The sequence below is a fragment of the Parasteatoda tepidariorum genome, chromosome 1, assembly GCF_982258835.1.
Source record: "Parasteatoda tepidariorum strain Cologne lab strain chromosome 1, Ptep-v5.0, whole genome shotgun sequence".
Classification (NCBI taxonomy): domain Eukaryota; kingdom Metazoa; phylum Arthropoda; class Arachnida; order Araneae; family Theridiidae; genus Parasteatoda; species Parasteatoda tepidariorum.
This window is the reverse complement of record NC_141755.1, coordinates 18,492,870-18,509,534: the sequence shown is the minus strand read 5'-3', so window position 1 is coordinate 18,509,534 and position 16,665 is coordinate 18,492,870. Positions and strand designations below refer to the sequence as shown.

Below are 16,665 nucleotides of genomic sequence, written 5' to 3'. Positions count from 1 at the left end.
TTCTGTATCCATAACAACAATAAAAAATTATCCAAGTTGCTTGAAATAGTGCCATTTGTGCTGATTCTTAATTACTTTTTATCGTTTTCTTGGTAAGTATTTTTTAGTTTTGAAAGAATAAGTTCAACTAGAATTCAGCTATTCTGTTTTTAGCTACATATTCAAATTCATATCAATTATAAAATTTTGCTGTGTAGTATGTTATCTAAAAGTAATGAAGGGATAAACTATGTATCTATTATTTGAGAATAAAGTTTTCAAACAAGGAACTTATCATTTTGGAATTCTTCGGGAATTATAAATCAGGTAAGTGCAATGATTTTTACAATTAAAAATTTGCTTGTAAATATTTTTTTTCATTTGATGATGGTTCTCTACATAATGGTTTTTTTCGTCTGATTAAGAACTATATGAATAATAAAAAAAGAAACAATATGAAAGTTTTTATTTCAATGTAAAGAATTCTTAAAATCGTTTTTTTATCCTAAGAATTCTTTATTTTCCGTTTTTTAGTTTATAATTTTTTGATAAAAATGGTTCTCAAAATACTTTTTTTGAAAAATTAAATGGTATAACATTATGTGTTTATGTATACTTCTTGTATATTCCAATGTTTGAAGTAATATGATTCAGAAAAGTATGGAATAAAAATTCGGTACTTACGTATTAAAGCCACCGCCGCTGCAGATTTGGCGGTTTTTAAGTGCCACCAATCTACACTTAAAATTTCTGCGAGAATTCATAAAATAAAACACTTTATTTAAAATCAAAATAGTCAATCGGATTTCGGTGGAAAATGAGCCGATATAGAGTTTAGCATAGATTCAAAACAATCATATCGCTATATGAACTCTGATAAATAAGATTCCAAATGAAATAACATTTCCAAAACGTACGTTTACCAAGATAAAGTTTCATGTTGTGGGAATTGGTACATTTTCGTTTTTTCGGTAAAATATTTCCCTCCTGAAAAAATAAAATTGCATCTTTTTTTGTTTTTGGCAAATCCCATAGACGAATTTTCTTAGCACTAAAAATGGCGACAAAAAAGAATTGTTTTTTTGTTTTCGTTTCGTCAGCATTCATTATTTTACGTTTCTTAGTCTCTAAATAATGATTTTTATTGAAACTTGAAATTTTTGATAAAAATTGTTGTCAAAAAACTTTGTTTACAAAATTAAATTTCATAAAATTATGAGGCTTATGTATACTTTTTGTTCATTATAATTTTTGAAGTAATATGATTCTTAAAACTATAGAATGTAAAGTTTAAATGGGCCTTTCATGTTATATCATTAAAATTAGTCAAACTATTTCTCGGGCATTAGGTTTTAACTCTTATAAGAATATACATATTTTTTTCTGTTTGGGCGTGGGTTCGAATCCCACTTCTGACACCAAAAAATGGTACTGAATAATTGAAACTAACGACCCCTTAAAACTGACATAATTTAATGACGAACACAAATAAAAACATACACAAAATACGAACACGACAAACACAATACCTAATTGTACGACATTTTTAAACGAACTAAACTGCATGAAACATTTACTAATCACGTGACATTTTAAATTGAAATATAGATGGCAGCACACATTTCTTTAAACTGAAACACTGTTAATGTACAAATATTTTTCCGATGAGTTTTGGATATTCCTTCTCTAATAAAAAGAGATACCATTTTGTTTTCGTCTGCATAAGAAAGAATATCAAGCATTTTTCTTTCTTAAATTTAATTAGCCACAATAAAGAAGGAACGTTGCAATGCTACGTGTTACATTAACAACGTCTCTAGAGTAACTGAATGACTGTTCATATAGAAATCGCAGGTATTAGTCTCATACAACAACGCCCCCTATAGTTCGTTGCGATCGCGAATAGGAGCCTTACAGTGGACAGGTAAGTGAAGTAACATCAGCTCATACATATCCATTAAATACAGGTAAGTCGATCCGCGTGTTTTAATTGCGGTCCCATCTTTGAAGGTTTGCACTATTATGTGTTTCAATTAGAAAAGATAGTGTATTACACATTCGAAGTTTCACAAATGTTTATTTTGGTATAGATCAAAGCATATTAAAACCAGGGAGTTTATAATAATGCAATTCATACAAAAACGCTTGCAGCCACGAATGTGGAATGTTATTTTATGCTATACAGTTATTTATATGATTTATTTGCTCATTGGCGGAGCTATTATATTTGCCTTAGATCCTTTTGAAGCAATGAAAACAACAGTTTCAATATTTGGTAATTCATCTAATCATTTCCCAGGTCAGTAATTGACTCTTCTTTAAATGGTGAACAGCAGCGTACTTATTGACCCAATCAAGACAAAAAAACTGCTTCTTAAGAATATTAATATTTTTTTTCCTTAATTAATACTCCCCGCCCCCAATCAGTTGTTACTTTTAGGTTGAAAATTTTGCCCCAAAATAGGTGCTACATTTTAAGTAGGTGGAGTCATACATAACTTCCGATGAGGTTTAGTAGATCGACACTAGTAAAAGCATACTATCAATGAATTAAAAGACGGTTTTATGCTATTACTGGTGAAAGAGTTCTTTCAAATGGGGCCTGGATTTTTGAAATAAATTTGGCATTGATTTGAGGAAGGGAGGGGGAATGGATGTCTAGAATCATTAGTATCAATAATTAAGTATTCAAATGGAGCAAATAATTTGGGACAGAGTGAAGATTTAGTATGCCTTCCCTTCAATTTCATTAATACACTGAAGGGAAAAAAATCCCACCACGAAGAAAAAGTTTTTGTAAAATAATGGAATTTTGGCAATGTGTTTGTCTGAGTAACAAATTTTATTTATTAATGTTCCAAGATCATAGAGTAATGGAATTAAAAAAAACTTTTTCAAATGTGAAATGCTGATACATTAATAATCGGTGTAACAACCAGAATTTTGAATGAAAACAGGCAAGTATTTTATCATACAGATAACGTATGTCATTTTTTGGGATGGAATTCCTTGCCTTTTGCACTTGATCAGTCAATAACGCTTGTGGGTGACGCTGAAGTTGTGTTTTAATAATGTCCCATACGTTCAAGACGGGTAAAAAACCTGGTGATCTAGCAGGTCAAAGCAACAAGTCAAAATTCTGTAGAACATATTGGATAACAACAGCAGTATGAGGGCGGGCATTGTCCTGTTAGGAAATACCTTCTTGAATGCTGGTCATGTTGGCAACAAAACAGGTTGAAACACCAGGTTGAAGTACAAATTTTCAGTCAAGATATTCGAGGAAATATAGCTGCCATAGGAAATTGCTCCCCAGACTATAACTTTAGGTGTAAATCCAACAAGTCGAAGCCGGAGATAGGTTGGTAGCAGACGCTTACTTAGCCTCTTCTAGCCAATATACGGCTATCACTGTCACCAAGGCAGAACCGATCTTTCTTCAGAAAACACAATAGATCTTCACTCTGTTCTCCAGTGACCTCTAACCTAACACCACTCACGCCGTAAACGGCAGTAGTTTGGAGTGAGTGGAATGCAAGCTACAGAGCATCTCATTCGGAGCTGTACTTGAAGTAGCTGATTTAAATACAGTTCGTTGTGACAATGTAGTGCTAACTGCAGCTAGAATTTGAAAAGCAGACGCAGTACGGTGCGCCAAAGGCATACGTCGCAGACAGTGGTCTTCCCTCTGAGTAGTGCCACGTGGCCGCCCAGAACCCGGTCTTCTTGAGGCAGTACCTTCCCTTGACCACTGTTGCCAACAATCATTCACGGCGCCGTGATGAGTCAGAGGATAGAGTGTTTGCCTTCCAATGAAGTGAACCGGGTTCGAATCCCAGCGATGGCAGATCTGTACAAATTTCGTTGAACATTAGCAGTCATAAACCCAAAAAAATCTGGTCGGCTGCTCAACGATGGTTAAGAAATAATCATGCACAATGGAGTCGTAGTGGCTCAGGGGATTGAGCGTTCGCTTTCCAAGTAGATGAAACGGGTTCAAATCCCAACGCAGGCTGGTCGAAACGAGTTCCGCCTCCGCCTTGCACCGACCACAGTGCTGACATTAAATATTCTCAATCGTAGTCGGATCATGGGTTAGAGTCTCCTTGCCATCAAGCTAACCGTGGGAGGTTTTCTCGGTTTTCATCTCCATGTAACGTAAATGCGGGTTAGTTCCATCAAGAAAGTCCCCCTCCAAGGCAAATTTCACCCAATACTTTGCCCAAAAATTTTGGGTCGGCTGTTCAACGACGGTTATAATATAAAATAAAATAATTATCAGTTAGCTGTATTGGGTCCTAAATTTTTCTAAGTATTTTTCGTTCAAAAATTAATAAATTATTTATATCTTAATGTGTCAAACTCCAAGTCTCGTAGCCAATTGTCACCACGGGATGGATGATCGTTATGTAAATTTTTAGTATAAGTGCTCTCGGAAACAATTTAATTTTTAACAGATGCTGACATGAAAAATAGCTTTGATTCCGTTTCAGGATTCTGCAATTAATTTCTTCTGCAATTGTATTTGAAGTGTTTATATTGAGCCTAGATATGTAAGGCTACCCACGGTTTCAAATTTTAAGTTATCAACTATCAAATAATCACTGCACTTGCTGGTAAGTTCAGTTTTTTGCATGCATTTTTTTGTTAGTAAAGTAACTGTCCTATAAATATGACGCTAAGAGCTGGCCGGTTATAATAAGGTGTTTTTGAGAAATAAGGTGTTTTTGAGGTTGGCAGATGTAAAAAACATACCCGGGATAGAAAATGAGGAGAAAACCTCATTAATAAACCTCAATTTCAACGTCATTTACACCTTACAAAATCAACCTAATACACAGCTCAGAGATACTTTTAGGTGAGATGGAGTGAAATTATTCACACCTCAAATATACTTATTTGCTAAAAGTGTAGAAAATAACCAGTACACCTAAAAAACAACTTTCCTCTAGGCTGGTTGCTCTACTGCAGATTTCCATCAACCTCTAAACTACCTCAAATACCAATAGAACAGCTTCATGCACCTTGATTATACTTCATGAAAAGTTGATTTTTTAAGGTTGTTTTTGAAATCAACTTCAAATGAACCTCAAACAAACATTAATACCCAAAAACAACCTCAAATAAACCTCAAAAACACCTCAAAGTTTTGTAAGGGTGTTTAAATTTCTGTATTGACGAGAAATTTTTTTAAAATTATCTATTCCATGAACTGAAACAAATTTTGTTGCCATTTGACTTTTCCTGAGAAGGCAGTTTTTAATATAAATATTTTTTTTTCTTTCGAAGAAATGAAGAAAATGTTGTTAGCAAGCAATTACACAGAGGCTGAAATAAAAAAAGCAATCTCAGAGTTTTATCCAAAGTCTGCTTTCGTTTTCGCCTCGCTACCGTTGTTTGAAGTCAATATATGGTGGACCTTCTTTAATACTTTTTTCTTCTGTTATAACATGGTAGCTACCATAGGTAAGTACAGATAGTATATAAAAGTTATAACTTGTAAGTTCTCGTTATTTTATTTGCAGGTAAAATTTCAAGAGAGACGAAAACTACAGCTTTGTCATTTATTTATTCTCAAGATAATGCCACAATTATTTTAAGAACTATGATTTTTAAGTTAACTAAAAAGAAGAAAATAATTTTATTTTAGCTGTTCTAAAACGGGAGACGATAGGCACATTACTTTTCGCAAAAAATTTCGATCATTGCTGGGAATTACTTTTAAGCTTATTTTTTTATTTTGAAAGTGAAGTCTGACAAAAATAAAATTGTTTTTTGCCTTTTAGACAACTTTAAAAACGTAGCTGACAGAATTTTTATTCTATTTCATTATTTTCTCTTTCTTATTTTTGTACATGCTACCTTGTTTAGATCAGTAAGTGGAATTTATTTAAAAACAAGAAAAAACATAGTACTATTTTGGCAACAGCCCGGAGGTAATCTGGCAAAAATACAAAAGTTACAAATTTACCTCAAGAATTAAAACTTTTCACTTGTATAATAGTTGTGATTATTCCGACTATTAACTAGCAGGTGAAGTTAAACATTTAGAGTGATGTTTACAATAAAATATATGAAAAATTCATGGAAAAAAATTTAATTAAAGTTTATAAATTGGCCAGCGGACCCTTATAAGTATTTGAAAATGAATAAAATTTACTATATCTGCCATGTGAGACCCAGAATTTACCATGTGAGAGCTGTCAAAATATAATTATAAGCTATTAACTATTAGCAATAAAATGGTGATAACGATTTAAAAAAATGTAACATGTATTGGCAGCAGGCAAAGAGCATCTATGAAAATTTGAGGAAATTGCCTCTCGAAAAATGATAAGTTTTCATAAATTCTATTTTCGATTAAAGGGCACACTGTGAACTCGTTTTAAGATTTTATTTAAGTTAAAATCGGGTTTACAGATCTTCAATGTAACTTTTGACCATCCTGTTTAAGGATACAGCAGAACTAAAGTAATGTACAAATTATTTAAAACAACATATAATAATTCTGTTATGTCCAACTTGTTTCTTTGCTAGCTGGTTTATTTGAGGCTTGTTACAACACTTTGTTTATAACATTACGTAGTTGCCTAAATAGTATCTCAGGTGCATTCCTAAATCGTACCAATACGATTTAGATGCAACGCACCAGCTTCGACCACCCTTAAACAGGTTGAGGTTCAAGCTATTTAAACTGTACTTCACACAAACTGTGAAGAACTATTTCGGAATTAATTTGCAACCAATTATTAAATTTTTCATCTCGTGAGTGAGGCTTATAACAAAACTGCAACAACTGAGAACAATGTTTAAAAGGGTTTAACTATTCTTATGTGCCAATTTTTAACGAAACTGAATTTTTTACAGCAGACGCGAATCAATAGGAAAGAAACGAAACTATTTCTGTAAATTTAATGAGATTTAAGATCCTCGTGATAAAATTTGTTTTCCTGAGTCCAAGGAAATAAAATGTGATTGAAAACATTTAAGTGATATCCCAGATAGCAAAATAAGGTTTATTTTAACTCAGCAAAAGCCCTTTAATGTAAACCTAAAAAAGGTTTGCTATGCGGTTTTCGTGTAAACCTTCTAACCTTAAAACAAGATCTGTGACAATATGCTGTATTCTACATACGTTTCCCTAATCCAAAACCTTGGAAAACAACCTTCTATATAAAAACCTTAAATAGAGCTTGACTTAGAGTTTTCAAGCGGGAAAAAATCCTTTAATTAAGCTACCCAGAAAGCCTGTAACCTTATGGCAACCTTGCGTTGAAAATGTTTGCGCTAAAAACCTTTTTTCAATAAAGCAAAAATATTGTAGTTTCAAACCTTTCATCTTAAAAGGATTGTCAAAATGGTCACTTAAGTCCATAATGACGTTTTAACTGAAGTCCCACTAGCGATAAGATTGCTTTGTCCATTGAAATTTCATGACAAGGTGAATTTTAGCTGAGCATACAAAACGTTGTGGAAAAAAGAAACTGACAATTACCTAGCGTTAAGATTATTTTTACCTTCAGGCTAGCTTTGTTAAAGGATTTTTTAAAGCTTCAAAACTCTAAGTCATCCTCGATTTAAGGTTTTTATATAGAAGGTTGTTTTCCACGGTTTTGGTTTAGGGTAATGTACGTAGAATAGAGCTGATTCTCACAGATCTCGTTTTAAGGTTAGAAGGTTTACACGTAAACCGCTTATCTAACCTTTTTAGGTTTACAAATTCAGAAACACCACCGCAAACTAGTGAATCGGTATTGATAAGCGGGGGGTCAAAAATATCGAAAGCAGTTTGATTGCCGATTAAAATTTAAAGGTGTTTCAAACATTCAACAATCAAACGAGTTTTAATGTTTTATACACCCACCTTTCTTGAAACTGATTCAGCAGATTTTGACAGTGTTTTTGTTTTTCTCTCACTTATGATTACCGCCGTTGACCCAGTACAACGTTGCATTGTTGACACAGGTAGCAAAAAACCATGTTGTACCACAGCAAATGCTACAGATTATTATTACACTAGTAGATTACTTTATCATCTCAGATTTTCAAATTTTTACAATTAAATTTTCTGTATGATTTCGTTTTACAAATGACGTTGAATCTCTGAAGATTGTGTAGCAGAACAGGCCTAATAAACTCTGTTCTTGACAAGGATTCTTAAAATGTATATATTAACGGAGGTTAGTGTGAAATATCTTGTATTCTAAAAAAAAGGATCGTAATTGTTCTTTTTTTAAAAAAATAATTATAATTTCATTTCAAAGGTTACACTGGTTATACACCATTTAGTATAACGAGTCAAATGTTCTGCTCAGTGTATGTTTTATTCGGAATACCATTAGCGATGTTGTTCAACAAAGTCCTTGGACAGTATTACGCTGAATCTCAGAATGAGATGGTGTACCTTTTGAGAGACAAAGTACCGTACAGCAAGTACTTTTCAAACTGCATATTTTTTGCCTCCTGGAGCTTTCTTTACTATTTTGTTCCAACATTCGTTTTCTTATACACGGAGGATTGGAACTTTTTCAATGGTCTATATTTCTCAACAACAGTTGCTGCTGCCTGCGGAATGGGAGACTTCTTTGTCGGTAAGTAGAGAATTTGATTGGGAAAAAAAATTATGAGAGAATGTGATGCCATTATGTGGCTGAATGCAATAAGTTTATAAGTCTTTTCTCAACGTTTGATTTTTAAAAAAAAGAGTGTATAAAGTGCGTGACTACTCAAAATATCATTAAGTAAGAATCTCTCTCTCTCTCTCTCTCTCTCTCTCTCTCTCTATATATATATATATATATATATATATATATATATATATATATATATATATATATATATATATATATATATATATATATATATATATATATATATATATGCCTTTAAAGGCTAGATAATTGAAGAGACTTAGGCTTATTCACACAAAAAGGCATTTTATTAAGATATATTAAGTATTGAAAACATTGTTCGCTGGAGTTTTGCATCGATTTCATTGGTGGCTGCCCTAGCAGGGATATTGGGATTTGGCACAGATTTATCTAGCAATGAAAATATGAAAAAGCCACGAATTTTCGGTGCTCTTGATATTTAAAGGAGGGTTCTGAAAAGGGAGGTGGTTGCAAGGATATTCTTATCTTAAGGAAACGTCATTCAAATGATAAAATTTAGAGATTTTGATTCGATAAAAGGATGGCGCCACTCTGACGCTGGAAATTTTCGGGACTATCTTAATGCGTACTTCATCTACGAATTATTGTCCATTAACTTCAGAAAATAATCTTTTATCTGGCCTTATCTGGTTTATCTTGATTTTTTATGACTCTTTGTGAGAGACCGATTTCTACATCCTAAACTTGATAAGAAACATCTGTTTTAAGCTTATCATTTAATATAGAAAGGCTCGTATGAGGCATTCTATGTTACACACTCACCCACACATCCATATATATATTCCGTTTAAAATGATCGAGATAATTTAATTTAAGTTCACTTATCATTCTCAAGATCTCCTATGAGAGCACGATAAGTGAATTCAACTGAAACCTGAATGTCAGTAAGAGTATATAAGAGTGAATAAAGAATATGTATCTTCTCAAGGGAGAGGAAAGAGAAGGAGAGGAAAGAGAATATGTGTGACCAATAATGCATTTATTTAGCACTGTCTGGAAATCAGGAGAACAGAAAGCAACCTCATTGAAAGGTCATCTCGTAGTTATGTCAGACGACAGTGCAATGATCAGCTTTTAGTTTCATTTAGATACGCTTTTCGCTCTGGGAAGATATCAATGAGCGCGATAAGTTCCTTTAAGTGAGATTAGCATGTCAGTGAATAACAGATGTATTAAAGAGTGAGCAAAGAATACCTAACTTTTCAAAATACAATGTAGAAAGAGCGAGTAGAAAATTGTGACTAATAAACCGATTTCAATGATGGAGTTAATTTTAAGTACACGTATCACTCGGAAGAACTTCCATGAGAAATTTATTGAGAACGATAAATGCATTTTACCTTAGATAACCAAACTCAAATCAGAATTAATCTGTAGCTAATCATCCGACTAATAACCTTCGAATTAAAGACAAGTATATTTTTATATTTCCTTTACATATATCAAAGAAATTAGCGTTCAAGTATTATAATATTTCAATTGAAAAATAGAAATATTGTAAAAATTATCGTTTGCATTTTTGGCAGTAGTTAAAACTATGCTCACCACAAATGGTCTTGTTGCAGTAGTTGCATACGTATTTTGTCATACTGCGTTTCTTAGATGGACGGAAAGTACAAATTCTGAGTTCATTCATCGCCCGTCTAGTCATGTCCTCTGTGGGCTTTCAATATGCGACATATCTTCAATGTGGAATTAAACATTTGACTGTTAGACGTCGATTATAGTAAATCTGGAAAAGCATCAAATGTAAACCCGTCACCTTTGTTAACCTTTAGACGCAGAATTTTTATTAAACATATTTTGAAGTTATACTTCTTATGCGACTTCCACCAGGTTGCGTTAAACGTTTAACGCTACGTTTTTATTGGCCGGGAAATCACGTGGTAGGATCCAGTTTTCCCTCATTCATTTCCATACTGTTTTGGTTCTCACTAGCATAAAAGTCATAAAAGTATTGTTTTTCTATAAATATTTTTTTAGTTTGTTTTGTTACACATATAATTTAACTAGGGTAGTATTTTTTATTTTCAAATTTAGAGGATAACAATTGTAAAAAATGAGTGACAACAATCCCACGGACAATGCGACGGATTTAAGGTTATGTCAAGGTACATCTCTTGTGAATATCAATTGATTGTTAGGTTTTCTCTTTTGAAATTACATTATGACGCATTTACATACATTATTAATACAAATACATTTTCCAGGGCGGGACGATGAGGCAACCACAAGCACTTCCACTGGTTCAAGAGGTCCACGAGGGAAAAATGCGCAATATTACCGTGATTACAGAGCACGGAAGCGAGCGGAGCAGGAAAAAGAGTCGTTGAATAGAACTAGTGATCCTTCTACGACAGCTGATTCTTCTACAATTAACGTAGCAGGTGGCGAAGTTTAACTTCCTCCGCGCGGAGGGACTCCACGCACTATTTTTTTAAAATACTTCTTCCTTGTTTTGTATTAATTTAGGCCAAAATAAGTGAAAAATATTATATTTAGCTTTTTAATAACTTATGGTTATGAAATACAGCGGGAAACTACTTTTGAGTCTTTTTCTGCGTTAAGGTAAAACCTTTCAAACACGCCTACAATCCAAACAATAATTTTTCAAATTTGTAATTTTTTTGCAGTTTTTAAATCTAAGAAAAACATTTATTCGTCAATGAAATTTCTTTAATTTATAAAATCACAAGTACTGATAAATATTTAAATAAGGAATGGAAGGAAAAAAAATTCAAACACATTTTTTTTTTTTTTTTGGATTTTATATTTTAGTACAAATATAATTCCGATAATCTGAAAGATTTTCTTGTGACTATAAATCCTTTTTTCTAATTCAAAAAGTACGAAAATATACTTTTCACTTACAATTAGAGCGTCAGAAAAAAATATATAAAAGGTACACTGGTTTCCCATTTGCCTCAAAGGCTTAATTCATTTTTCAAGGTTCCGCAGTGAACTGATCGTAAAGACTTTGATCAGCCTGCGTAGGGACCGAGGGTGGCCGGTATCGGCCCTCGTTAAACTGTTCTACCGAAAAGTGCTCTACTTCGCGTGCAGGTCGTCGGGCTACCAAAGCAGGGGAGCCCTCCCCTCTGCAGAGGATCAAAATTGTGATAGTATGTCTTCGGATCATCCTCAGGAATGTTTCCCAGACTGTAGCCGATAGCCCATTGTGCAGCTCTAGTGCGATGTAAATAAACTACAACAACAACAATCATTTTTTAAGTAACGAAGATACTGTGAGTGAGGTAATATGAATGTAATGGATGCACCTCGAATTCACAAAAGAGGCAGGAGTCAGTGAGACGAATGTTCAGTGTAAGTGGGTTAAGTGAAACCAGTATCTGCGAATGGGAGGGGTATCAGAAGGAGTAAGTTAAGAATGGGTAACTTCGTGTGTGGTATATTTTATTTTTTATTGAGAGTATAACTACTAAGTGCTATATTACAGGTCAAAATTTGAAAAGGAATACGTACTTTGTTGTCTACAGATTGCTTCTGCTGTCTTGGTTGCTGCACGCAATTGCGTTCTTTATCTACACAGCTGAACTCCTGTCTAAAGTTTTCAGTCGGTACCTTCTCTTTGAACTAGTAGTAGATATGAAAGAGAATGTATTCGAATTTCATCGAGTGTTTGTACATCCTGAGTGCTTAGACATTCACTTTAGACTTCTGAGAGCTGAAATGGTAAGCATAAGATGAAATGAAAGAATATTATCATTATTGGTATTTCATTTACCTACTTGCTTGACAAACTGTTATTCGGAATACTTGATCTGGTAACCATACCCAGCATTGATTTGGAAGCAAATAAATCAGCTTAAAGATTATAAAAACTACATTTTTCAAGTAAACTTGAAGAAAGAAATTATATAATTTTTTTGTCAGACCAAAAGCTAAAAACGTAAGACACTTTGGCGAATTTTCGTTGGTTATATAACTTTTCATAAAAGTTGATGTGTCAAATGTTTTTCATTTTAGATCTGTCATTTCATTTCTCTTAGTCTGCTGTAAAAACGTAGTTTTTTAGTTTTTATTTTACTTTATTATTTTCTTTTTTCTAGTTTTGATTTTGCTTGTTTATTTATTTTGGCCAGGTTATTTAAAGTATTTATGTGGGTCGAAATGTTGGGTTTACAATAAATTCTCTTTTCTAATAATATGGGGATAAATTCTGATTGTAGCTATCAGGAAACGGTTGAATCTTTTGTAACCATCCATCACAAGAGTTCGTCCAGTTAAAATTAGAGCATACCAGATGAAGAAACAGGACAAGTTGTAATATGTGATGATAAATTATGTTTGTATAAGCCAGAGAAAAGATTGGAACTTGTGTAGTTATTAGGCCTGTAGCCGCATCAGAGAGTTTAGTACTCTAGCTAATCGAACAGATCGGGTTAAAAAAAATTTCGCTGGATTTCATCTCTATTGGACGCAAAAGTAGGTGAATAAAGACGTATTTATACAAATTGGTACCTGCAACTCGAGAAAAAGTAAACTGATTATACCCAACCATCTGATTTTGAACAGATATAATTGAATGCTTATAAACGATGCCTCACGTATGGGTCAAACCTGATTGGCTTCCGAATCGATAAATGCCACGATTTACCTACAACGACGTCACTTATTAGGTATCCAATTACTTTGTGATAAAAATTACACGAGGCCAGGATAAATTATATTCAAAGTTATTAGCGTAGTTAAAGATTAAACGTATCCGTAGTTACTTGTATTTGTAATTTAATATATGTTGCAATTTAAATTGAAAAGAGCGGATAAAAATTGTAAGTTGCATTTTGTGGTTTGAGTTGTTTATGTTACTCGTTGATATTATCTGTGAGAGGTTTTATTCACAATGACATTATTTTTACGAAATTTCGCCAGTCTTGAAACCATCTCGTGAGATTTTATTTACTAAAGATTTGGGAATTCATTAACGTTCATACCATAGATTATCCACAATATCTTCAAGATATTTTGGCCACGCTGCTATTTCCCAAGGGAGATTTTATCCTCATTGAGTTTCAAGATTTTGTCAACGTTGATACTATACCTGTAATAGAATGCTCAATAGATTTCGTCACTGCTGATATTTCTACCAGGAGAGGCTTAAATCATTATGCTGAAATTTATCCGCTTTTTGACCGCTTTGACCTAGTAAAACAATATCCACAATAAGGTTTGAGATTGATGTTGATACTATACCAGCGAGATCTAATCCACTATTCCAGCAATATAATCCTCCAGAGATTTCGTCCTTGTTGATATTATTCAGGAGTGGCTTTTTTCGTCACATCATTATGGTAAAATTTTATCCGCTTGGAACGCGCGAGAAAATATCCACATTAGGATTTCAGATTTTGATATCGTTGACGTTGATACAGTCAGAGATTAAAATTTTGTACCTATTATACAGTGAGCACAAAAATTACATTAAACATCTGAATAAATTTTGATCAAATAATCGGATGTTGTTGTTGTTGTTGTTAATTTACGTCGCACTAGAGCTGCACAATGGGCTATTGGCGACGGTCTGGGAAACATCCCGGAGGATGATCCGAAGACATGCCATCACAATTTTGATCCTCTGCGGAGGGGATGGCATCCCCGCCTCGGTAGCCCGACGACCTGCGCGCGAAGTCGAGCACTTTACGGTAGCACAGTTTAACGAGGATTAATACCGCACACCCTCGGTCCCTACGCAGACTGATCCAAGTGGTCACCCACCCGCACACTGACCGTAGCCAGAGATGCTTGACTTCGGTGATCTGCTGGGAACCGTGTCTTAACGATCAGTCCACTGCGGGACATTAAATAATCGGAGAAATTACCTCAAATGGGCTAAGTAGTTAGTGCAGACGATATTTGAAATAACGAAATCAGACAGAAAACATACTTTTCTGAATAAACATACCCTTTTATTCAACGGTTTTAAATTCCTGACCCCTACAATATAGAGGCTAGCAGCTATCTAGGAAATGTGGCCCTAATAATTTGGCCAGGATTCGATCTAATAGTTCTTAAAAAAATCGAATATTAAATATCTGGCATTTTAAAAATGCGATTTCTCGGGAGCTATTTAACCGATTATTGTTCAAATTTTGAATTTTGCTGTAAAAACTGCATTGTTTAAAATTATGTGAAAATTTTTATACCTCGCTATTTAAAAAAATTTCTACTATTATTAAACAAAATATTAAAAGTAATGAATAATTATTAAAAATTAATTTTTGGGTGGAATTACCTTTGGATAAACAGATTTTGAAACTGTGTGAGAAATTTTTCAATTCACTTTAAAAGCTCGCGCTATTTCGCGTTATCGGCAAAAAGTAAAATCAACATTAAGCGGTCCAAATTTTCGACCACTCTCCTGTCCAGACTATTGAGACCATACTTCCCAGATTGCAGCTGCCCCTTTCATTTTGGGAGTCAGAAATTATAATGTCACGAAAAAAAAGGTGCGTTTATTCAGAGAAAGTACGTTTTTCAACGTAACTTAACATTTCGTCAGCAAATTAGCATATTTGAAACTACCCCCTTGAACTCTTAAGATTGAGTCCAGGTACGCGAAAGTCCGATCTTTAGATCAAAAGTTATCCTGGGTGCTTCGTTTATTTTTTGTGCAATGTACAAATTATTATTTAGAGATATTGTGACATGAGATACTGCACAGAAATGTTAGTACTATTGTACGTAACAAAGTTGTTCTCAAACATTTGTTTTAGGGTGTCAAGAAAGAGATTGATATTTGGAGAGCTGATAAAGCTTTAAGCTCGGAAGCGGATTATTTAAAAATGCAACTCAACAGTTTAGTGCTAGCAGCTGATGACTTAGATATTGTTACCGTAAATGAGATGAGGAAAAAAGGTTATTCTTTGAAAACAGAGGCATCAGATGAATTTACTTTGGAATAACGTTACAAGAATTTAGTTTTCAGAATTGTAATAGAAAAAGATATTTTGGTTGATGTTTTTTTCATTTATTCTTTTTTTGTATTCTTTGTAGATAAAGTCCGAGTAATAAATAAAAAATATTAAGCAGTTTATACAGTTACATTTTTGGGTGATAGAAAACTGCGGCTTTTTGAAAATATTGTATGCATTTTATTACATGACAGACTAATTGGAAAAGTGTCCAGAGTTTTCTAATCAGCTTGAAATTTTTTAAACTTAATACAATCAGCCCACATTATCTTATTGGGTTGTTCAGAAAATGATTTCGTTTTTTTTTTGTTGAAAATAAAAGACTATTTTCTTATAGTGAATAAATATTTTATTGCGTCATATGTTGTCCATTCTAGTCCCATACCTTTTGCCATCTTTCTGACTGTAGCATGATTTCGCACTCCTCAAAGTTTATATATTTAATTCCCGAATTTTTATTGCGTTTCTTATTACCCCTTTCTTTATTGCTCTGTAATTTTTTCCATGTTTTCTCTACATTTTGAACTAATGGCGCACGCATCAGTTTTGGTGAAATGCGCCCGCACCCGTGAAAAAATATCAAACTTACGTAAGTGAAAATAAGAGATTTTGCAGAAATCCGTAAGTTCAAAACGCTAACATTGTGAAACATCATTTTAACTATTACCACAAAACCAAAACAAACATTTACAATTTATGTAGACTATTTCTTTAAAGCTGTGGCGTACGGTTCAAGTTCTTTGCTCTATCTAAAACTACAGATCCATGAGCAGAAAAATTTGGTAGATTATAGATTTTAATTCATTCAGCTGTAAAAAATACAGCTTATTATTATTATTATTAATAATAATATTTAAAAAATATTATTGAACTTCTATTGATAATTTGCAAATGGCTCTTCGGTAGTTAACATTGCAAACTACATCAAGTGAAATAATACTTTATTTTAGTTCACAGAATATGCATCAGTGCGTTAAATATTTTTCCATTGGTTAGAATGAGCATTTATTAAAGTTAATTTATGTGAGAACTTCACGACAGTTAAATTTTCAAAACATGTTAATATTTTTCAGTAAATAAAT

The 16,665-nt window shown here is 33.2% G+C and overlaps 1 protein-coding gene across 1 annotated transcript; it reads left to right on the top strand.

The window, feature by feature from the left end:
* The first annotated feature begins 2,039 nt into the window (after positions 1–2,039).
* LOC107444031 (two pore potassium channel protein sup-9) lies at positions 2,040–15,703 on the top strand. Its single transcript, XM_071180521.2, has 5 exons — positions 2,040–2,278; positions 5,269–5,445; positions 8,244–8,570; positions 12,109–12,344; positions 15,386–15,703. The coding sequence occupies exons 1-5, from the start codon at positions 2,104–2,106 to the stop codon at positions 15,572–15,574; spliced, it is 1,104 nt and encodes a 367-aa protein (XP_071036622.2). The 5' UTR covers positions 2,040–2,103; the 3' UTR covers positions 15,575–15,703.
* Positions 15,704–16,665: the final 962 nt, after the last annotated feature.